General features: G+C 48.7%; 2 protein-coding genes across 3 annotated transcripts in view; one reads left to right on the top strand and one right to left on the bottom strand.

Moving 5' to 3' along the window:
* The window catches only part of TMEM100 (transmembrane protein 100), a 47709-nt gene extending 27562 nt beyond the window's left edge, over positions 1-20147 (bottom strand). The window contains exon 1 of the mRNA XM_038757390.1: positions 19983-20147. The gene's annotated coding sequence lies outside the window, so the exon portion shown is untranslated. The remainder of the gene's footprint in view (positions 1-19982) is intronic.
* LOC119937763 (phosphatidylcholine transfer protein) lies at positions 1034-16353 on the top strand. 2 transcript variants are annotated; one of them, XM_038757388.1, is made up of 6 exons: positions 1034-1148; positions 5823-5940; positions 12960-13039; positions 14254-14425; positions 15562-15629; positions 16061-16353. In XM_038757388.1, exons 2-6 carry the CDS (start codon positions 5898-5900, stop codon positions 16124-16126), a joined length of 429 nt encoding a protein of 142 aa, XP_038613316.1. In that variant the 5' UTR covers positions 1034-1148; positions 5823-5897; the 3' UTR covers positions 16127-16353. The 2 variants fall into 2 exon arrangements, with proteins under 2 accessions (XP_038613316.1, XP_038613315.1); XM_038757387.1 differs by lacking the exon at positions 1034-1148 and adding an exon at positions 1296-1433.
* Positions 20148-23051: the final 2904 nt, after the last annotated feature.

The raw sequence follows: 23051 nt of genomic DNA, 5'->3' as shown, positions 1-23051 counted from the left end.
CTGTCAACCACTGGTCTAAGTCCTGTGGTAGTTACAAAATCATCAGGTCCTATGTGGGGCTCACATGGTAAGAGGGAGAACAGGTACTGAATTCGCTTCTGGATAGCGGCCAAGATGAGGTGTGCATTGTGAGCTAATTGTGGGCAGAGAATGTGTCTGATGTTATATTGTACCCTCCCAAGGGCTTAGTACAGGCTTTGCACACCGTAAGCACTCGATAAATACAACTGTTAATAATAATAATAATAAGAAGAAGAAGAAGAAGAAGAAGAATGGCAGCCAGAGGGCCTGGGCCTCTCCCGGGGTGGGCAAGGAGGGAGGGAGGGAGGGGAGGAGGAGGAGAGGAAGAAAGGGGAGGGAAGGAAGAAGGAGGAGAAGGAGGAAGAGGTAGGGAGGGAAGGAGGGGGAGAAGGGGGAGAGGAGGGAAGGAGGAGGAGAAGGGGGAGAGGAGGGAAGGAGGAGGAGAAGGGGGAGAGGAGGGAAGGAGGAGGAGAAGGGGGAGAGGAGGGAAGGAGGAGGAGAAGAGGGAGAAGAGGGAAGGAGGAGGAGAAGGGGAAGAAGAGGGAAGGAGGAGGAGAAGTGGAAGAGGAGGGAAGGAGGAGGAGGAGAAGGGGGAGAAGAGGGAAGGAGGAGGGGAAGGGGGAGAGGAGGGAAGGAGGAGGAGAAGGGGGAGAGGAGGGAAGGAGGAGGAGAAGGGGGATTGGAGGGAAGGAGGAGGAGAAGGGGGAGAGGAGGGAAGGAGGAGGAGAAGGGGGAGAGGAGGGAAGGAGGAGGAGAAGGGGGAGAAGAGGGAAGGAGGAGGAGAAGGGGGGAGAGGAGGGAAGGAGGAGGAGAAGGGGGGAGAGGAGGGAAGGAGGAGGAGAAGGGGAGGAGGGAAGGAGGAGGAAGGGGATGAGGGAAGAAGGGAAGGAGGAGGAATGGGGGAGGGAGAAGACGGTGTGTGTCCCTGCAGCTTCCTCATTTCCCCGTTTTGTCTTGGGGGACGAGGAAAGGGAGGCTGGCATTTTCTCGTCCAGTCTCCCAAACTCCCCGCCGGTGGAGGTGGCACGGGGGAAGCTCTGCCATCAGCAGCCCCCTCCCCACCCGGGCCCTGGGCCTCCCCTGATGGCCGGGGACTGGAGGGCGAAGAGGAGGAGGAGGACGAGGGGGTGAATATCTGGGGGGCTGCGGGGGGAGGCGTGTCTGTGCATCCAGAGCTGGCAGGGCGGTTGCATCACAATGCAGGAGGGGCAGGGCCTGTCCCTGGCAGTGGCCTTCGTCCAGCTCCCCGGGCCCCAGGCGTCCGGCAGGGAGGGATGGAGGCGGGGGCCTCCTGGCCGGAGGAGCAGTTCCGCGCGGCCTGCGCCCAGCTGGACCAGCCTGCGGCCGACGGGGCAGGATGGCAGCTCCTGGGCCAGGCCGGGGGCATCGCCATCCACCGCCGGCCCCACCAGGTGGGCCGGGAGCCCGGGCTCCACCAAGCCAGGGGGAAGGGGCTGCGTTCAGCTGCCACGATGGCTCAGTGGAAATCAATCAATCAATCGTATTTATTGAGCAGTTACTGTGTGCAGAGCACTGGACTAAGCTCTTGGGAAGTACAAGATGGCAACATATAGAGACGGTCCCTACCCAACAGTGGGCCCACAGTCTAGAAGGGGGAGACAGAGAACAAAACCAAACATACTAACAATATAGAATAGATATGTACGAGTAAAATAGAGTAATAAATGTGTACAGACATATATACAGGTGCTGTGGGGAAGGGAAGGAGGTAAGATGGGGGGATGGAGGGGGGGCGAGGGGGAGAGGAAGGAAGGGGCTCAGTCTGGGAAGGCCTCCTGGAGGAGGTGAGCTCTCAGTAGGGCCTTGAAGGGAGGAAGAGAGTGAGCTTGGCGGGTGGGCAGAGGGAGGGCATTCCAGGCCCGGGGGTCGATCATCATCATCATCAATCGTATTTATTGAGCGCTTACTATGTGCAAAGCACTGTACTAAGCGCTTGGGAAGTACAAATTGGCAACATATAGAGACAGTCCCTACCCAACAGTGGGCTCACAGTCTAAAATGGCGGGACAGGAAAGAGCCCGGGCTTGGGAGGCAGAGGGCACGGGTACCAATCCCCGCTCCGCCACTTGCCAGCTGGGTGACTTCAGGCAAGTCGCTTCACTTCCCTGAGCCCCACGTGGGACAACTTGATCACCTTATATAATAAGAATAATGATGATGATGATGGCATTTAAGCGCTTGCTATGTGCAAAGCACTGTTCTAAGCGCTGGGGAGGTTACAAGGTGATCAGGTTGGCCCGGGGGGACTCACAGTCTTAATCCCCATTTTACAGATGAGGTAACTGAGGCACAGAGAAGTGGAGTGACTGGCCCAAAGTCACCCAGCTGGCAACTGGCGGAGCCAGGATCTGAACCCATGACCTCTGACTCCAAAGCCCGCGCTCTTTCCACTGAGCCACACTGCTTCTCTTATATCAATCAATCAATCATATTTATTGAGCGCTTACTGTGTGCAGAGCACTAAGCGCTTGGGAAGTACAAGTTGGCAACATATAGAGACAGTCCCTACCCAACAGTGGGCTCACAGTCTAAAAGGGGGAGACAGGGAACAAAACCAAACATACTAACAAAATAAAATAAATAGAATAGATATGTACAAGTAAAATAAATAAATACATTAATAAATATGTACAGACATATACACATATATACAGGTGCTGTGGGGAAGGGAAGGAGGTAAGATGGGGGATAGAAAGGGGGGCGAGGTGGAGAGGAAGGAAGGGGCTCAGTGTGGGAAGGCCTCCTGGAGGAGGTGAGCTCTCAGTAGGGCTTTGAAGGGAGGAAGAGAGTTAGCTTTGTGGATGGGCAGAGGGAGGGCATTCCAGGCCCGGGGTATGACGTGGGCTGGGGGTCGATAACTGGACAGGAAAGAGCCCGGGCTTGGGAAGCAGAGGGCACGGGTTCCAATCCCCACTCCGCCACTTGCCAGCTGGGTGACTTCGGGCAAGTCGCTTCACTTCCCTGAGCCCCACGTGGGACAACTTGATCACCTTATATAATAAGAATAACGATGATGATGATGGCATTTGTTAAGCGCTTGCTATGTGCAAAGCACTGTTCTAAGCGCTGGGGAGATGACAAGGTGATCGATCAATCAATCGTATTTATTGAGCACCTACTGTGTGCACAGCACTGTACTAAGCTCTTGGGAAGTACAAGTTGGCAACATATAGAGACAGTCCCTACCCAACAGTGGGCTCACAGTCTTAAAGGGGGAGATGGAGAACAAAATCAAACATACTAACAAAATAAAATAAATAGAATAGATATGTACAAGTAAAATAAATAGAGTAATAAATATGTACAAATGTATATACATATATACAGGTGCTGTGGGGAAGGTGATTAGGTGATCAGGTTGTCCCAGGGGGGACTCATAGTCTTAATCCCCATTTTACAGTTGAGGTAACAGGCACAGAGAAGTTAAGTGACTTGCCCAAACTCACACAGCTGACAACTGGCGGGGCCGGAATTTGAACCCATGACCTCTGACTCCAAAGCCCACGCTCTTTCCACTGAGCCACGCTGCTTCTCCTATATCCTCCCCAGCGCTTAGAACAGCGCTTTGCACATGGTAAGTGCTTAACAAATGCCATCATTATTGTAATAATGATGGCAGCATTTAAGCGCTTACTACGTACCCATCCATTCACTAATAATAATAATGGTATTTGGTCATTCATTCATTCAATCGTATTTATTGAGCGCCTACTGTGTGCGGAGCACTGTACTAAGTGCTTGGGAAGTCCAAGTTGGCAACATATAGAGACGGTCCCTACCCAACAGTGGGCTCACAGTCTGGAAGGGGGAGACAGAGAACAAAACAAAACATATTCACAAAATAAAATAAATAGAATAAACATGTACAAATAAAATAGAGTAATAAATACATACAACCATATATACATATATGCAGGTGCTGTGGGGAGGGGAAGGAGGTAAGGTGGGGGGGATGGGGAGGGGGAGTGTGCCGAGCACTGTTGTAAACACTGGGGGAGATGCAAAGTCATCAGATTGTCCCACGTGGGGCTCACAGTCTTATTCCCCATTTTCCAGATGAGGGAACTGAGTTACAGAGAAGTGAAGTCTAGAAATAAGTGCCCTACGTTGTCTCCATTTGGGTGGAAACCCTCTGAGGGCAGGGAACATAGGTCTCACAACCACAACTCCCTGCCCTCCACTTCCTCCTTGTTTCTTGGGACTGAAAGTCTCAGAAACACTTAAGTCAATCAGGTCATTGTCATTAATATTTATTGAGCCCCTACTGTGTGCAGAGCACTAAGTGCTAGGTAAAATATGTTCAGTTATTTATTCTGATTATCCATTTTATAAGTACTTTTATGCCTCCCTCCCTTAGAGTGGAAGCTGTTGGCAAGGGAATGTGTCCCTTGCCTGTTCTGTATTTCTCAGGCATTCAGTACAGTGCCAGCACATCCTGGAGATAGCACTGTCCCACCTAGGCCCTGGGTTCTAATCCCTACTCCACCACTTGTCTGCTGCATGGCCTCGGGCAAGCCCCTTAACTTCTTTCTGCCTCAGTTTCCTCATCTGTAAAACAGGGGTTAAGACTGTGAGCCCCATTTGGGACATGGACTGTATTTAACCTGAATGCATCATATCTACCCCAGAACATAGTAAGAGCTTAACAAATACCATTAAAAAAAGGAGCTTGCAGTCTGGAGGGGGGGAGACAGACATGAATTTCAATAAATAAAAGTGTGATGAGATGTCCTAAGGGAGTGGTGGGGCGGGTGTGCAGGGAATTAGTCCCAGAAGGCCTCCCGGAGGAGGGTTCGGAGGTTGTTGGGGTGGAGCGAGAGGGACCCCAGTGTGTGTCAACCCAATGGGGGTGGTGGGAGCCGGGTGGTACCTGCCTTTGCCCTGCTCTGGAGACTGGCAGAGGCTATGGGTGAGGAATACACGATTTGCAAGCCAGCCTGTTTGGAACAGGGTACTTCATTGGCTTCCCTTGGCAAATGCTGTCTTTGTGGGAAGCAGTTAATAAGCATTAGCCAGAGGCTCGGGACAGGGCTAAGCTGAGGGGGAGGAGGGAGGGACGCCCTCAGCCCCTCAGTGTGCTGTCGAAGGTTGCCCCCACCTTCCCTCACATCTAGAACATCCATCTCCCTTAGAAAGCCCTACAGGTAGTGCTGATAGCCTATCCAAAGCTAATGCCCACTTTATTCACAGCATCCCGATAAGGCTGCAATGTTTATCTTGGCTTAAGCACTTTGCTTCCCTTTGGGATCTTTTCGACAGATTGGAATATGGAGGGATTAAAGCCCTTTAGGATGAGATAAAGAAAGATCTAGTGTGTTAGCACGGGGCCTTTTAGCTGAATAAGGGTGTTATGGAAATTAAGTACTGAGATTTGAACAAAGAAAACATCTAATTCAAAATCTTTCATCATTATTACATTCAATCAAGATTATTTACTACACACCTCTCGTGCAGACCTCTGTACTAAGTGACTGGGAGAGTAAGTAGACATGGTCCAGATCCTCAAGGAATTTACAAGGCAAGGCACTTTGGGAGCAAGCCCCAGGATGCTGAGGGGAGGCAGCAGCTCGGAGATACTTTCTGGGCCTCTGTTTCCTCATTTGTAAAATGGGAATAAGGGCCTTCCTCTCCCTCCCTTTTAGTTTGGATGCCCCAAGTAGGCCAGTGACCATGTCTGATCTCATCATCGCGCATCTGCCCCAGTGTTTAACACAGAGGTTGGCGTGAAGTCTGCCCTCGGTAAATACTGTACTAATTATTATTATTCTGTTCTCTAACAGCATTTGCGACTTTTTGAATACAAAGTGTTTGGCAGCCTCACAGATTGCCCTCCTGAGTTATGTGCCGACGTCTATATGGACTTGGATTATAGGAAACAGTGGGATGAGTATGTCAAAGGTCAGTAGGTCTCAGCAGTTGGTCAAGCGAGCAATGGTGGGAAGGGTGCATTCTAGCATGTTCAGGTTATTCTTCCCCATCTCCCTGCCCCTCCCTGTCTGCCCACCTCAGTGAGGCACATCCCTATAGACTGACTTACTCTCCGGGCCGAGGGCTGGATAGTCTTTCCCCAGTCCTTGGGGCAAGGTTGTAATTCAAAATTCAGGAACACAGTCAAGGGGCAGGTGAGCTCTGTTCTTTCAGAAATGACTCTGGAGCGCCTGGAGGATTAGAAGGGATTAAACCGGAGTTTCACTCCGATTGCACCAAGTGGGTGTTGACACAGCGGAGAGGATTCTGTGCAGCCAGTCCTAAAATTCCCACACATACCCGCATTTTGGGCTGTGCAAAACTTCTCAGAGGTGCAGGAGCCAAAGTCATCAAAATCCCAATTAGTTCAGGATTACTTAAACATTTATTTGTGGGATCCTAATTATTTCAGGGAGCTGGCTTGAAGTCTAGCCTGCAAGTTTCTGTTGGGACCTATGAGAATTTTTGCGTCTCTGGGGAACATGTGTGAGTGGGTTTGGGTGTGCGCAAACGCACACGTGTTTTGAGACGAGAATGGAGAGGAAACTGTTGGGGAAGTTACACCCTCCAAATGATAAAATGCCAGTGGTATTCTGGTGGAATTGAACTTAACCCTGTCCTCCCATCTGTTAGCCTGACATGACTAACTCCATTTTAGAAAGAGAGGCCGCCATCTCAGGACCTTGTAAGGGACACATAGGCATGCCCCTGTTCCCTCTTCCCTCCCCGTGACTTGCTAACCTGCCAGCCCATGGAGATAGGAGACCCAGCCTGTAAGTTCCTCGGCGATAGGAGGCCCAGACGCTTAGTTCCTCAGAGATAGGGAGGGCCCAGTGTCTGATTTCCTCAAAATAGGGGGCAAGCTTCTGAGTTCCTCAGAAATGAGGCCATCTTCAGTAGCCCACCAATCAAGAACTGCTATGACTCTTGGCTCCCCGCGATCTGCCTTCTCCCCCTCTCCCCACGAGGGTTTATCAAGCTCCTCTAGACTCGTGTTAGGGCCAATCATGGGACACCCCATAGTTGGGTGAGCGGTCAGGCCCGGACTCAACTCTTGGGGACATCTGAGGGAGTCTGTGACGAAATTCAGAAGCTGCAGGGACTTCGGCCCATCAGTTTTTTGTGCATTTTGAGAGAGTTTCCCTTCCCTGAATTGCAGTTAGGTTTTGCTTAAGGTTTGCGGTTTCCTATCAAAGGATGCGCCCCTTTGGATATATTCCCCCTAATGAATTGCCCTGGGGTCCGTGCTAGCCATGAAGTCCCGGTGATCACCCATAAATCCTTGATTAATTGCTTTTCTTTGTTGCAACCTTTACAATAAATTTGCTCCTGTGGCTATGACCACATCAGCAAACCTTCACAGGGTTCCACTGTTCTGACTTCTGTGATCTCGAAACTCAGAATTACCCTACCTCGGGTATGATATCACCTGTCCTCTTCCCTTCATGTGCACATGTACACACACACACGTGTATACAAACATGGATATGTGCATGCACACACCCTTGCAACCACTTTCCCCAACTCACACACATACACATGTGCATTTATGTGCACTCCTACACACGTGTGCACATAAACCCATATTCACACCCAAGCACACGCCCATGAGTGCACGCATTTAGAGTCACACTCACAGTCAATCAATCAGTGGTATTTGCTGAGTGTCTCCTGAGTGCAGAGCACTGTACTAAGCACTTGGGTGAGTACGGTACAATAGAGGAGGTAGAGGCAATCCCTGGCCTTGAGGAGTTTATAATCTAGTGAGGGACACAAACATTAGAAAAAATTGCACGTGGGGGAAACATCTGATGATAAAGATATGGACCTAAGTGCTGTGGTGGATGAGATGAGTGTCATAAGTACTCAGAAGATCAGGATTCGGGTTCATAGATGATGCAGAAGGGAAGGAAAATAGTTGTGGGGAGATAAGAGATTAGTCTGGTAAGGCTTCCTGGAAGTGATATGATTTCAGGAAGACTTTGAAGATGGGGAGAGTGGCGGTCTGTCAGATGCTCAGCGCTTAGAACAGTGCTTTGCACATAGCGCTTAATAAATGCCGTTATTATTATTATATGAACATGGAGGGAGTTTCAGGCAGGAGAGAGGACATAATCAAGAGGTGAGATCAAAGCTTCTTCAGGGCAGGGATTATGTCTACTTACCCTATCGTACTCTCCCAAGCACTTAATATAGTGCTCTGTATCTGGAAGATGCTCAGTAAATACCACAGATTGATTCTTATGCACCTGGCCATTGCTTTTTCTTTTCTCTCATTCTTTACTCTTCATTTTATCAGTTCTTTTTGTGGGGGTGAGGGGAGAAACATGACTCCCCTCACTCCCATGAGGCAGCGTGGCTCAGCGGAAAGAGCCACGGGCTTTGGAGTCAGAGGTCATCGGTTTGAATCCCGCCTCCACCACGAGTCTGCTGTGTGACCTTGGGCAAGTCACTTAACTTCTCTGAGCCTCAGTTACCTCATCTGTAAAAATGGGGATGAAGACTGTGAGCCCCATGTGGGACAACTTGATCACACTGTATCCCCCCCAGAGCTTAGAACAGTGCTTTGCACATAGTAAGCGCTTAGCAAATGCCATTAATTTTCCCACAGCACCTGTATATATGTATATATGGTTGTACATATTTATTACTCTATTCATTTATTTATTTTACTTGTACATATCTATCCTACTTATTTTATTTTGTTAGTATGTTTGGTTTTGTTCTCTGTCTCCCCCTTTCAGTGAGCCCACTGTTGGGTAGGGACTGTCTCTATATGTTGCCAATTTGTACTTCCCAAGCGCTTAGTACAGTGCTCTGCACATAGTAAGCACTCAATAAATACGATTGATGATGATGATAATGACTCCTGCTTCCATGACCCATTCTCTGGCACTCAGTACAGTGCCCTGTGACCTGGGGGTGCTCAATAAATTCCATTGCAATTCTGTGTGAACTGTCAGTAAACACCTTCCAGGGATGGAGTCCCTTCTACCTCCCTGGAGTATCCTCTGTAAGATGGCAGAAGAGACAGTGCCTGCCCTGTCCAAAGGTCAAATCCGTGGCTGATACAGTCTGGGGCTGCTTCAAAGCCAGTAGGACAAAGACCTGATTCTTTCCCCTAGAAAAATCCGCTTTAAAACATTCCCGTTTCCAGTCAATCCGTACCTCCAGTCCCCTTCCCCTAACTCCCACCGACTCTCTCGGGCTGCCTGCTCCTCTGCTTCCCTCAGACCTGAGTTTTAATCCGGACTCCACCACTTGTCTGCTGCGTGACTTTGAGCAAGTCATTTCACTTCTCTTGACCTCAGTTTCTTCATCTGTAAAATGAGGATGAAATGTCTATCCTTCCTCCCCCTTAGATTGTGAGCCTCATGTGGGACAGGAATCGGGTTTGACCCGATTACGTTGTGTCTACCCCAGCACTTAGTACAGTGCATGGCAGATACTAAGCCCTTAACAAATACTATTATTATTATCATCATCCTCATTATTATCATTATTATTCCCTGGCCAGTAAATGCACACTAAATACCAAGCACTGTGCTATGCACTGGGGCAGCTGCAATAGGTTCGGCTGTGTCACTTTTTATTCTGTTTCCCAAACAGCTAGTACAGCTCATTGCACCAAGGAGGCACTCAGTAAATACTCGTACTATTACTACTACTACTATTTCATTAATTCATTCAATCATAATTATTGAGCGCTTACTGTGTGCAGAGCACTGTACTAAGCCTTTGGGAAGTACAAACTGGCAACATATAGAAATGGTCCCTACCCAACAATGGGCTCACAGTCGAGAGGGGAAGACAGACAACAAAACAAGTCAACAGGTGTCAATATAATACTACTAATACTCTTACTATCAATCACATTTACGAAGCACTTACTTTGTGCAGATCACTCTGTTAAGCACTTGGGAGAGTACAATGCCCAAAACAGACTACAAGGAGAGACAGGTCACACAGGAGCTCCCATTCTAAGAGGGAGGAAGAGCAGGTCTCTTATGTCTCTTTCACAGGTGAGAAGGTTCAGAGAGGTACACTGATTTGCCCAAGGTCACACAGCTGAGAAGAGGGCGGTCTCATGTCTTTTACTAAGCCACCCTGCCCCTCCTGTGCCTTTTCCCTTTGGCTCACTTGCTTTCTGGAAGGGAGTAGAATTGTCTTCCACTTTCCTTCCCTCATCGCTGACGTGATCTCAGGACCGCCTTTCTGATCTGTTGTTAACTTCTGGATCAGTGGAGACACTTTTTATGCTGGACGCAAACAGAACGTCTAAGAAACCCACTTGGCTGTAGTTATCTCCAAAAAGGAGTCATCCCTGATAATAATAATAATAATAGTATTAAGCGCTTACTATGTGCGAAGCACTGTTCTAAGCGCAGGGGGGATAGAAGGTGATCAGCTTGTCCCACGTGGAGCTCACAGTCTTAATCCCCATTTTCCAGATGCGGTAACTGAGGCACAGAGAAGTTAAGTGACTTGCCCAAGTCACACAGCTGACAAGTGGCAGAGCAGGGATTCGAACTCATGATCTCTGACTCCCAAGCCTGTGTTCTTTCTACTGAGCCACGCTGGCAGCCTTGGACCAGCAAGTTTTGGGCTTTGAAACAAGTCCAGAGAAACCCACTGAAATAACCCTATGGCTTTATGGAGCCATCTGCAGAGCTGAAGAAGTTCTGAGTTGAAACTGACTTTTGTTTGGAAGGGGAAACAATAATAAGAGTAACTGTGGTATGTGTTGAACACTTACTATGTGCCAGGCACTGTATTAAGCGCTGGGGTAGATAAAAGTTAATCAGGTTGGACACACAGTCCCTGTCCCACGTGGGGCTCACAGTTTTAATCCCCATTTTACATATGAGGTAACTAAGGCACAGAGAGTTGAAGTGACTTGCCCATGGTCACAGAGCAGAGAAGTGGCAAAGCCAGGATTAGAACCTAGGTCCTTTTGACCTCCCAGGGCCTGCTCATCTAATAGGCCACACTACTTCTAATACTTTCTAATAAGAGGGCTAATACATAATATATTAACATTTTCCACTCAACATCTGCCTGGGGGGTGGGGAGTCACTTTGCAACCTACCTGCTCAGCTGTAATTTATATTGATGTCTGTTTCCATCTCTAGACTGTGACAGGGAATGTGCCTCTTTGTTGTTGGACTGTCCTCTCCCAACCGCTTAATACAGTGCTCTGCACACAGTAAGGGCTTAATAAATACAAATGACTGCCTGACTTACTGCAAGGTAGGTCAGCTTCGAGGTAGGTCAGCTGCCTTTGTATCATTTGCTCACTAAATACTGGCAGTCAGCTAATTCCTATTTTACAGCTGAAGGGCTCCTCAGTGATTACCAGCCTTGTCTCCTTCCCCTCAAATCAACCTTCCCGTGGGAACGAGAAATTATTTTAAGTTGGAAATGAAAGCAAAAGAAAAGACAAAAAACCACCCCCAAACCCAAAATATTGATAATAATAATAATGATGATGGCATTTATTAAGTGCTTACCCATGTGCAAAGCACTGCACTAAGCGCTGGGGAGGTTACAAGGTGATCAGGTTGTCCCACGGGGGGCTCACAGTCTTAATCCCCATTTTACAGATGAGGTAACTGAGGCACAGAGAAGTGAAGTGACTTGCCCAAAGTCACACAGCTGACAATTGGCGGGATTTGAACCCATGACCTCTGACTCCAAAGACTGTAGTTTTCCCACTGAGCCACGCTGCTTCTCTGATGCTCTAGTGACCTCTGGTGGAAATCATGATTTTTTTTGAGAGGATTCCTTAAATTTTCATGTTGGATTGGAATAACTTTATTTGTTTGCGAGGTGGAGGTGGCTCTGAAGTATGAAATGGGAGTGACTCTCATTAATTGCTGGTTTTCTCCCTCATGCACAGAGCCTTTCCTTCCTGCTCTCCCCTAATCCCAACTCCACTGTGTGAACTTGGACAGGTCACTTCATTTCTCAATGCCTCAGTTTCCTCCTCTGTAAAATGGGAACTAAACGCCTCTTCTCCCCTCCCATTAAGACTATAAGCCCCAGGTGGGACAGGGACTGTGTCCCTGATCATCTTGCACATTCTCCAGTGGTTAATAAGCTGTTTGGCACACAATAATAGTAAGCACTTGAGAGACACAACAATTATCAATATCAGGGTCACTAATTAAACCACCACATCCAAGTGTCCAACTTCCAGGGCTCCTTTTCCTCTCACCCTTCGATTGTGTCCTAGAAAATGGACCAACCCACTCAGGCCCCATCTTTCTCCTCATGGTTTTAGCTGACCAGATATCCCACAATGCGAGATATCTTACAATGACATCAATCAGTCAAACAGTGGAATTGAGCAAGCCCCTTCTGCACAAAGAGTACCATCTCCAGCGCTTGGGAGAGTATCCCTGTAATAATACTAGTAATAACAATTGCAGTATTCATTAAGCACTTTCCTTGTGCCAAATACAGTACGAAGCTCTGGGGTAGATGCAGTACAATCATATTGGACACAATCCCTACCCGTCTCAAGAGGGCTGGAGAACAGGTATTGAATCCTTTTACAGATGAAGAAACTGAGGCACAGAGAAGGTAAATTACTCACCCACGGTCATGCAGCAGGCAAGTGGCAGAGCTGGAGTTAGTAGCAAGACACTAATATTTCCAGCCCTCAGGGAGTTTATAATCTAGAGCACGGAAGATGGACAGAAATCAAAGACAGGGTGTGAGGGTGGGAGGAAGAGCAAAGAAGCAGCATAAAACATCAGCTGAACAAGTAACTATGTACGGATAAATTATATAAATGAAATGTGTGTCTGTCTGGAGTTGGGGGTGAAAGGAGTAAAAACCCACGCGTGTTTAGGGTGGGGATTTGGATGATCTGACTCGTGAGTTTGGGAATTAGGGAAGGGTCTGGAGAAGGCGAGGTTCTGAACTCTCTGTTCTTCTCTTTGCAGAGCTGCATGAGAAAGAGTATGATGGAAAGAAAATTGTGTACTGGGAAGTGAAATACCCTTTCCCCATCTCCAACCGAGATGTATCCTTTGGTCAAAACATCCCCATCCCTCTAGGGCAGGATTCGTGGACTGTCCCATCACTTTCTGACTGTCGTGCCATCTGAGGAGCATTCTGGGTGGAGCAGGGCATTTGAGGAAGAACTGAAGCATTTCTCTCCTGACGGCACATAGAGAATTTCCGATTTAGGACCTAAATGGTTCTGTGCTTAGGCTCCGGAGCTTAATTGGCCCCCAAACTTTATCTTTCTATGAGGGAGAGGGAAAGGGGTGAGATTATATAACTGCTGTCAAGGCTAATTGACTCCGAGATGTCCCCTGGGTGGGGAAAAGTGTCCTCCCTACGGCTGTGTGAGCCAGGCTCCCAGCCTTTCTCTTCCCAGCTCTCTGACAAAACTGGAGTTTCTAGCAGGGCTGAGAAGGCCCAAAATGGCAGCCTCCTGCCTGTTTGCTCTTTGAAGCCTGTCCCCTCCCTGGTTTTGAGAAGCAACGTGGCCTAGTGAAAAGAACAAGGACCTGGGGATCAGAGGACCTGGGCTCTAATCCCAGATCTGCCACTTGTCTGCTATTTGATCTTGGGCAACTCCCTTCACTTTTCTCTGCCTCAGTTCCCTCATCTGCAAATGAGGATTCAATTCCTGTTCTCCCTCCTTCTCACAAGTGTGAACCCCTTGTGAGACCTGATCATCCTGTATCAACCCCAGAGCTTACTATAGTGTTTGACACATAGTAAGCACTTAAGAAATACTAGTCATCATCATTTATCAAAATTATGGTATATTTTAAGCACTTACTCTGTGCCAAGCCCTGTTCTAAGCACTGGGTACAAGGTAATCATTTATTAATAATTATAATTATTATTACAGTATTTTTAAGCACTTACAAGGTACAAGGTAATCATTTATTAAAAATTATTATTACGGTATTTTTTAAGCACTTACTATGTGCCAAGCCCTGTTCTAAGCACTGGGTACAAGGTAATCAGGTTAGACACAGTCCCTGTCCTACATGGGGCTCACAGGTTTAATCCCCATTTTGTACATGAGGTAACTGAGGCACAGAGAAATTAAGTGATTTGCTCAAAGTCACACAGCAGACAGATGACGGAGCCGGGTTTAGAACCCATGTCCCCTGACTCCCAAGCCCATTTCCCTCAGTCCCCCCAGGATCCCTGCCCCCTTTCACTCCCCGGCTCAAGTTGATAGATTTCCGTGTTCCTCAGCTGTCGGCCGTGCAGTACGTGTATGTCCGGGAACGCCGGGATCTAGTTGTGAACGGCCAGAAGGTCTCAGTCATCCTGGCTAAAAGCGTCTCCGTCCCCCAGTGTCCGGAGAAGTCCGGGATCGTCCGCGTGAAGGGGTACAAGCAAAGCCTGGCCATCAGGGGGGACGGCAAGAAGGGGTGTAAAGGTAACCGGGTGACTTGGACCACGCTGAAGGACTGGTTGGCTTAGTAGGCCGCGGTTTTGCAAGCCGGGAGTTACAGTGATGCATGCTGAGAGCTTGGGGAAGGCGATGGGGCCGAGGGAACTCTAGGAAACACAGTCTGACCACGGCTGGGGCACTTCTGGGTCTCATGAAGAACTGCCTAAACCAAGAGGGAGTTGAGGGCCTAATGGATAGAGCACAGGCGTGGGTGTCGGAAGGGCCTGGTTCTAATGCCGGCTCTATCACTTTGCTCTGTAACCTTGGGCGATTCGCTTTCTGTGCCTCAGTTACCTTATCTGTAAAATGGGGTTGAAGACTGTGAGCCCCATGTGGGACGTGGAATGCAAACTGATTACTTTGTATTTACCCCAGTGCTTAGAACGTAGAACGGTGTCTGGCACATAGTGAGCCCTTAACTACTATATATATTCAAAGAAAAAGGACCACCCTCTGCCTGTGTGGTGGCACATTCTCCCAAAATAACACCCGATTATCTTTTATCTACCCTAGCGCTTAAGACCGTGCTTGTTGCATAATTACGACATTGGTTAAAGTCCTTTGAACTGCAAGCTTATTAAGGGCAAAGTGATTGCCTTGTTATCTTTATGTTTGTCTGACTGACTGACCTGTATATATGTATATATGTTTGTACGTATTTATTACTCTATTTATTTATTTATTTATTTATTTATTTGTACATATCTATTCTATTTATTTTATTTTGTTAGTATGTTTGGTTTTGTTCTCTGTCTCCCCCTTTTAGACTGTGAGCCCACTGTTGGGTAGGGACTGTCTCTATATGTTGCCAATTTGTACTTCCCAAGCGCTTAGTACAGTGCTCTGCACATAGTAAGCGCTCAATAAATACGATTGATGATGATGATGAAGGGCAGGGAACGTGTCTGCTAATTCTGTTGTACTCACCCAATCGCTTAGTATAATGCTCTGCTCATAGTAAGTGCTGAATAAATACACTTGATTGATTGAATGGGTAAATGCTTACTAGTTAATGCTGGCCCACAACTGGTGTCTTGGGAATCCATCTGGTTCCCAGGTTCGTTTCTAAATTTTCTTGAACTTTCCTTCTCGGTTTTAATGGATGTGTTTTCCTTCCCCAGTATACATGTATTACTTCGATAACCCCGGTGGCCAAATTCCCTCCTGGCTCATTAACTGGGCAGCAAAGGTAAGACTTCAGGGTGTGGACCAGGAGGCTTTTCTTTGGAAAATACTTGCTCAAGCAAAGAATTTAGGGGTTGAAAGAGGGATCAAGGCCAGTAACTCTTCCACTATCCCAAGAGCTTAGTGCAGTGCTCTCTCCCAGTATTTGCTCAAGAAATCTGTTGATTAGGGAGGGGCAGATATCTTACCCCCAGTTTACAGAGGAGGCAGCTGCGACCCAGAGAGGTTTAGCGGCTTTTCCGAGGTCACACGGCAGCATTAGAACCCAAGCCCTTGCTCTTTCCATTGGGCCACCCTACGTCACTCTTGTGGGCAGAGAATGTGCCCCTTGCTTGGGTTGTTTTTCGAAAGCATTTAGAACAGTGCACAGCACCCAATGGCTAGTAAATAAATACTACTACTATTACCCATAACGCAGGTCGTTTTCCTTTTCAGAATGGTGTTCCTAACTTCTTGAGAGACCTGCAGAGAGCCTGTAAGGGCTACTGCCGGAAATCCTGAAGAAGATGCCAAAGTTCTGGCTCCAGAGATGGACCCTCTACTCAGCAGGCACTTGGGCTGTCCCTGTCTCCCTCCTGTCCCATGGACCGAGAACTGTCTGATGACCTGTCCCTAGCCTGATAATGACTTGTTTCACACCAGTTTCCCTTCCCCAGATACTCTCTTCTCTATTGGTGGACACAGGTCACCTGGGTGCACTTATTTTTCTTATAAAAGGCAGCAAATCATCCTACTTAACCCTTTAGAGAAAACCTCCCCAGCCAGGTTCACTGTAAAATGTTCACAGTTTTATTTGGGTTTTTTAATGGCCTTTTTAAAATGCTTTCTATATGCTGAGAGCTGAGCAAAATATCAGATTATCAGACCAGGAAGCAGCGTAGCCCAGTGGAAAGAACACGGGACTGAGCGTCAGAAGACCTGGGTTCCAATCCTGCTGCGTGACTTTGGGCAAGTCATTCAATTTCTCTGTGCCTCAGTTTCTACCTGTAAAATGAGGATTCAGTACCTGTTCTTCCCCTAAAACTTTGGGCCTCATGTGGAATAGGGACTGTGTCCGACCTGATTATCTTGTAGCTGTCCCAGAGCTTAGTATAGTGCTTGGCACATAGAAAGCACTTAACAAATACCACAGTTAGTTTTACTGGAATGGACACGGTCCCTGCCCAACCTGGGGCTCCCATTTTACAAATAAAGAAACTGAGGCCCAGAGGGGTAAAATGACTCACCTGAGGTCACCCAGCAGGCCAGAGGCAGAGCTGGGACTTGGACCCGAGTCTCCTGACTCCCAGCCCCACACTCTGTCCACTAGTGCACCCAGCCTCTATCATCATCATCATCATCAATCGTATTTATTGAGCGCTTACTGTGTGCAGAGCACTGTACTAAGCGCTTAGGAAGTACAAGTTGGCAACAATGGAGACAGTCCCTACCCAACAGTGGGCTCACAGTCTAAAAGGGGGAGACAGAGAACAAAACCAAACATACTAGCAAAATAAAATAAATAGAATAGATATGTACAAGTAAAATAAATAAATAAATAAATAGAGTAACAAATATGTACAAACATGTATACATATATACAGGTGCTGTGGGGAAGGGAAGGAGGTAAGATGGGGGGATAGAGAGGGGCACGAGGGGGAGAGGAAGGAAGGGGCTCAGTCTAGGAAGGCCTCCTGGAGTAGGTGAGCTCTCAGTAGGGCCTTGAAGGGAGGAAGAGAGCTAACTTGGCGGATGGGCAGAGGGAGGGCATCCCAGGCCTGGGGGATGATGTGGGCCGGGGGTCGATGGCGGGACAGGCGAGAACGAGGTACGGTGAGGAGATTAGCGGCAGGGGAGCAGAGGGTGTGGGGTGGGCTGTAGAAGGAGAGAAGGGAGGTGAGGTAGGAGGGGGCATCTATTTCATTCACGGTTCACTTCTGGGTTGCTGGAGAATGGAGGAGGCTCAAGGGGCCTTGTCTCTTTCTCTGTCAGTTGACCAGGAAATCCTACCTGTCTTCACCTTCTCCGTGGGCAAGCGGGAGTCCCTGATGCAGTGAATAAGGCCTGGAAATGGGCCACTTGGGTGAGCACTTCAGTAATCAGGTTGCTTTGACTGTTGTCATCCTGGTATTCCTGCATTCCAGAAATTTTAGATCGATGCCAAGTCCACATGTTGGTGGAAACACGTGCGCACACATGCCTTAGACCGGATGGTCAAGTGCCCTTTCTGGGTCAGGTCAGACTAGCTAGAGGGTGCATTGAACCATCCCTTCCAGCTAGAGGATGTTTTGAAGCTCTGGTCCGGTCCCAGGGTCACCATTTTCTTCCGGGCTATGCCTTCTCCTCTCAGATCGAGTTTTCTCACCCTCCTTCCCCTCCTTCCCTCACCCCGCTTAAGGCGGCCCCACTGTGGGTGGGTCGGCGTCTCTGAGCTCGGCAAGCTCGGGGCAGACGGCAGCCGCGTCAAAGAGCCTCTCCAGAAAGACTTTCAGTTGGCAGACTAAGTGCGTACTGTGTGCCAAGCACTGTACTAAGTGCTTAGCACTGTATTAGATGGTATACGATGATGATGGTATCAAGCTCCCCTCAGAGGAGCCAGTCACCCTTCCTGGGGCCAGTGACACTGAGCTGCCCACTGAGGGCAAGGGGACAGCCTCTGATCCCACCCACTGAATATTCCTCTTTCAGAAAGGTGTAAATAAAGAACATCTTACGCTTCCTTATCTCTGAGTTCCTCATTTTATCCTCTAGGAACGAAAAAGACATATTAATGATAATCGTGGTATTTGTTAAGTGCTTACTATATGTCAAGCACTAGGGTAGATAACCATACAACCAGATAGGGTACAGTTGCAGTCCTAGTGTCTCACGGTCTCGGGGAGACAGAGAACAGTTACTGAATCTCCATTTGATAAGTGAAGTGATTAAGGCCCAGAGTGGTTAAATGGCTCACCGAAGTCACACAGCAAGCAGAAGATGAAGCTTGTATTAGAAGACCGCTGCTCCTTCCACCAGGCCACATTGCTAATCGACGGGCAGAGGCGAGACCATTGAAGTGGCGCCGAGCAAGACACCGGCGCTAGAATCGACTTCTCCACACAGGTTCTCGGTCCTGACATTTCCGGACTCAGGGCTCTCCCGTTGTTCTGTTGGCACTATGGTGGGCTCCCCCAGACTCCTCCGTGCACCCTTTCCTGCTCACCTTGTCCCCGCTCTACTCCCCTGCCGCCTCCTGTCAGTCCTCCGTACGCCTCTCTGCTCCCCTCATCTCTCCATCCCCCCTGCCCCATGCTTCACACCTTCCCCTGTCCCCTCTCCACTCCCCATCACCCCTCCTCTGCGCCCAGTTCTCCTTATCCCCCCAAGTTCCCCAGGCTCCCCTATTCCACCCACCGGTTCCCCCAGCACCAGGCTCACTTTCCCATTTCAGTTACTTTAAGCCCTGGAACCAGCCCCACTTTCCATTACCCACGAGGAAGCGGACGGTGCTGCCCTGGGCAGGGTCCCCGGAGACACCCTGCAAGGGGGTGACGTTTCCTCGCAGCGTTCTGGGTTGGAAAGCCAGCCCCTCCCCTCTTCCCCGTGTCCGCCAAAGCGGCTGGCGAGACTCGTCTCGGGCCTGGACGGCCGGCCAGATGTTTCCTGAGCTTCGACAGCTCTCGTTTCCCTTTTCTTGTCTTGCGTGGGGGCCGGCTTGTGGCCTGGCGTCCTGGGCAGAGCGGGGAAGCCAGGAGCCTGAGGGTCTCCTGCCCCGCCAGACTGAAGCCTGAAAGACTGGGTCAGCTGTGCCCCTAGTCAGTCAGTCAGTTAATTTTATATATTGAGCACTTACTGTGTGCAGAGCACTGTACTTAGTGCTCGCGGGAGGACAATAAAACAATATAAAGACACATTCCCTGCCCACACAAGCTCACATCTAGGCATCCCACCTCTGCCCCATCCAATGCCAACCACATCTGTTTATCTGAGCCCCACTTCTGTGAGGAAGACCTGCACTGGGACCCTCGGGTGCCTGCTGGGAAATAGGGATCCGGCCCAACTAGGCCGCATCTCCTCAGAAATCTCAGCGGGAATCCAGTCGATCAATCAATCTGATGGAAGCAGTATGACCGAGTGGAGGGAGTCAGGAGACCAGGGTTCTAATCCCAGCTCCATCTTTGCCTGCTGGGTTTCCTTGGGCATGTAACTTGAATTCTGCGCCTCAGTTTCCGCATCTGTAAAATGGGGATAAAATTCCTATTCTCCCTTTTAGGGACTGTGCCTGACCTGCATATATTGTATCTAAGCCAGTGATTAGCACAGTGCTTGGCACATAGAAGGTCCTTAACAAATAGCACAAATCACACAATTTTAGTAAAGGCATAGATTCAGTGCTTACCACATGCCACGCCATGCCACACCGTGCGTATGGCTCTCGGCTGGGGCTCGATAAATGCCATCGCCACTCCAACCGCCTCCGGCATCCTGGGTACTAAAGCCAGGCTTCCTCCTCCAAGAAGGCATCCGCTCCTTCCCTCAGCCTGGAATCGGAGCTGAAGTCAGCTTCATCTAACCAAAAATAATCAACCAATTATATTTTTTGAGTGCTTACTCTGTGCAAAACACGGTACTAAGCGCTTGGGACAGTCCGATATAACAGAATTGGCAGGCACATTCCCTGCCCATAAGGCGCTCACAGTCTAGAGGAGGAGACAGAAATTAAAATAAATTACAGATGTGGACCTAAGTGCCGTGGGCCTGAGGGTGGGTGAATAAAGGGTACAAATCCACGTGCCCAAGGATCCCAGTTGTTGGCCAGTGGGATCCCTCGTGGGGTGGGTAACGACTATGAACCACCACTCAGCCATTTAAACCAAACATTCTCCCACTGCCCATCCTGGGAACTCCGGAGTTCCCACCATCCCCGCATCCCAGCTCAAGATCTCTCACGCACACAGACCCTCACTGTGTTGTGTGTAACTTTCCAGATTTAATCAAGGAACTGATTAAACCATAGCTCAAAGAGGGGGGGCCCCACTCCTCACCCCCGCCTTCATGTGACTAACCCGAAGGACGTCTCCCAGAATCTCTCTCTCTACATCGGGGTCATTGATGGCATAAACGCGCAATGACATTTCGTTTATTTGGAGACATGGAATGTTTACATTCGAAATCCTATTATGCGCCTCTCAGGTTACAGGGGAACAATGAGGCATTCTAGGCCCCTCCATGGCTGCTCCAATAAGGGTCTGGACCGCTTCGAGAGACCGTTTCCAAGATACTTATTCAAAGAGCCTGTGGGGCTCCATTCATGGGCAATTTGTGTCCCTCTCAAAGGGTGTTCTTAGTGCAAGGGGCAGAGAGAGAGAGAGAAAGAGAGAGAGAGAGAGCAGCATCGTCTTCTCCCACGAGGTCTCCCTTCTAGACTGTAAACCCACTGTGGGCAGGGATTGTCTCTATTGCTGAACCATACTTTCCAAACGCTTAGTGTAGTGCTCTGCACACAGTAAGTGTTCAATAAATACTACCGATTGATTGATTGATTACAGATGCCTGGATTTATTCACTGGGGCCACACATCTGACAGGCCTGTCAAGGAAAGACTAGTCAAGTAGGCATCCCCTACGGAGTACGAGCAGTAGTAGGGCTACTATTAGTCTTACCCAAGTAGTAACAGTACTTCCACCACCAAGGCAACAACCTGGCATTCTTTGGTTTTCCATGCCCATGATACTTTTTTTCTTTAATGGTATTTGTTAAGCACTTACTATGTGCCAGGAGCTGTACTAAGCGCTGGGGTAGCTACAAGCTAATCAGGTTGGGCACAGTTCACGTCCCTCCTGGGGTTCACAGTACTAATCCTCCATTTTACAGATGAGGTAACTGAAGAGAAGTTACTTGCCCACGGTCACACAGCTGACAAGTGGAGGAGGCTTCTGACTCCCAAGCCCATACAGAGAAGCAGCGTGGCTCAGTGGAAAGAGCCCGGGCTTTGGAGTCACACGTCATGGGTTCAAATCCCGGCTCCGCCAATCGTCAGCTGTGTGACTTTGGGCAAGTCACTTCACTTCTCTGTGCCTCATCTGTAAAATGGGGATGAAGACTGTGAGCCCCACGTGGGACAACCTGATCACCTTGTATCCCCCCAGTGCTTAGAACAGTGCTTTGCACATAGTAAGCGCTTAACAAATACCATCATTATTATTATTATTATCCACTAGGCATTGCATCTTCTCTCGCATTCTCTCACAGTTCCCTTCTTCCTCCACTCACCGGAACACACCCTTCCTATTTTTCTTCCTCCTCTATTATTATTATTATCACCGTATTTGTTAAGCACTTAATACGTGTCAAGCACTGTTCTAAATGCTAGGATAGATACAAGATAATCAGGTCAAAAACAGTCCCTGTCCCATCTCAGTCCAGATATGAGGGAGAACAGACATTTTCCTTAAACCATAAGTGCCTCTAAGGCAGAGGACACTCCACCTCTCTGTGTGGTACTGTCCCAGCCCGCTTATTACAGTGCCTAGCCCCCAGAGGATGCTCAATAAAATCGACTACTATTTTGCAGACAGACCTATGGCCTATCCTCTGTTTTTGGCTTTTCTGATCTTGAAGAGTTGCAGAGCAGTGGATCTTTCATCTCAGCCCCAATGGAGAGTTTTCTGTTTCACTCAAGAGCAGAAATGGACCTTCAAAAGTCATCTGCTCCAACACCTTCCCTCCAGCCAGGGGAATGCCAAACGCACCCAGGACAGATGGTTGTCTACTAGTAATAATTGTGTTTATCAGACATTTGTTACGTACCAAGTGCTGAGCTACGCACTGGGGTAGCCGCAAGATAATCAGATCAGACACAGTCCCTTTTCCACAAGGGGCTCACAATCTACGAGGGAGATGATGATGATGATGATGATGATGATGATGATGATGGCATTTGTTAAGCGCTTACTATGTGCAGAGCACTGTTCTAAGCACTGGGAGGGGAATAAAAGGTGATCAAGTTGTCCCATATGGGGCTCACAGTCTTAATCCACATTTTACAGATGAGGTATCTGAGGCTCAGAGAAGTTAAGTGACTTGCCCAAGGTCACACAGCAGACATGTGGGGGAGTCGGGATTCGAACCCATGACCTGTGATTCCAAAGCCCGTGCTCTTTCCACTGAGCCATGCTGCTACTCTGCAGAGAAACTTACCTGAGAGAGGGAGAGAGAGCAGGAAACTTATCCCCGTTTTACAGATGAAGAAACAGGTGAAATGCCTGAATCGTAGAAACAGTCATTCTTCAGCTCCTCAGTTCAACAATCCCGGCTCTACCATGCGTCTGCTGTGTGACTTTGGGCAAGTCACTTCGCGTCTCTGGGCCTGTTACCTCACCTGTAAAATGGGAATCGACACTACGAACCCCACTTGGGACAGGGACTGTTTCCAACCCAATTTGCTTTGATCCACCCCTGTGCTTAG

This window comes from Tachyglossus aculeatus, chromosome 15 (genome assembly GCF_015852505.1).
Source record: "Tachyglossus aculeatus isolate mTacAcu1 chromosome 15, mTacAcu1.pri, whole genome shotgun sequence".
NCBI lineage: Eukaryota > Metazoa > Chordata > Mammalia > Monotremata > Tachyglossidae > Tachyglossus > Tachyglossus aculeatus.
Note: the sequence above shows the minus strand (reverse complement) of the source record. Positions and strands in the feature narration are given on the sequence as shown.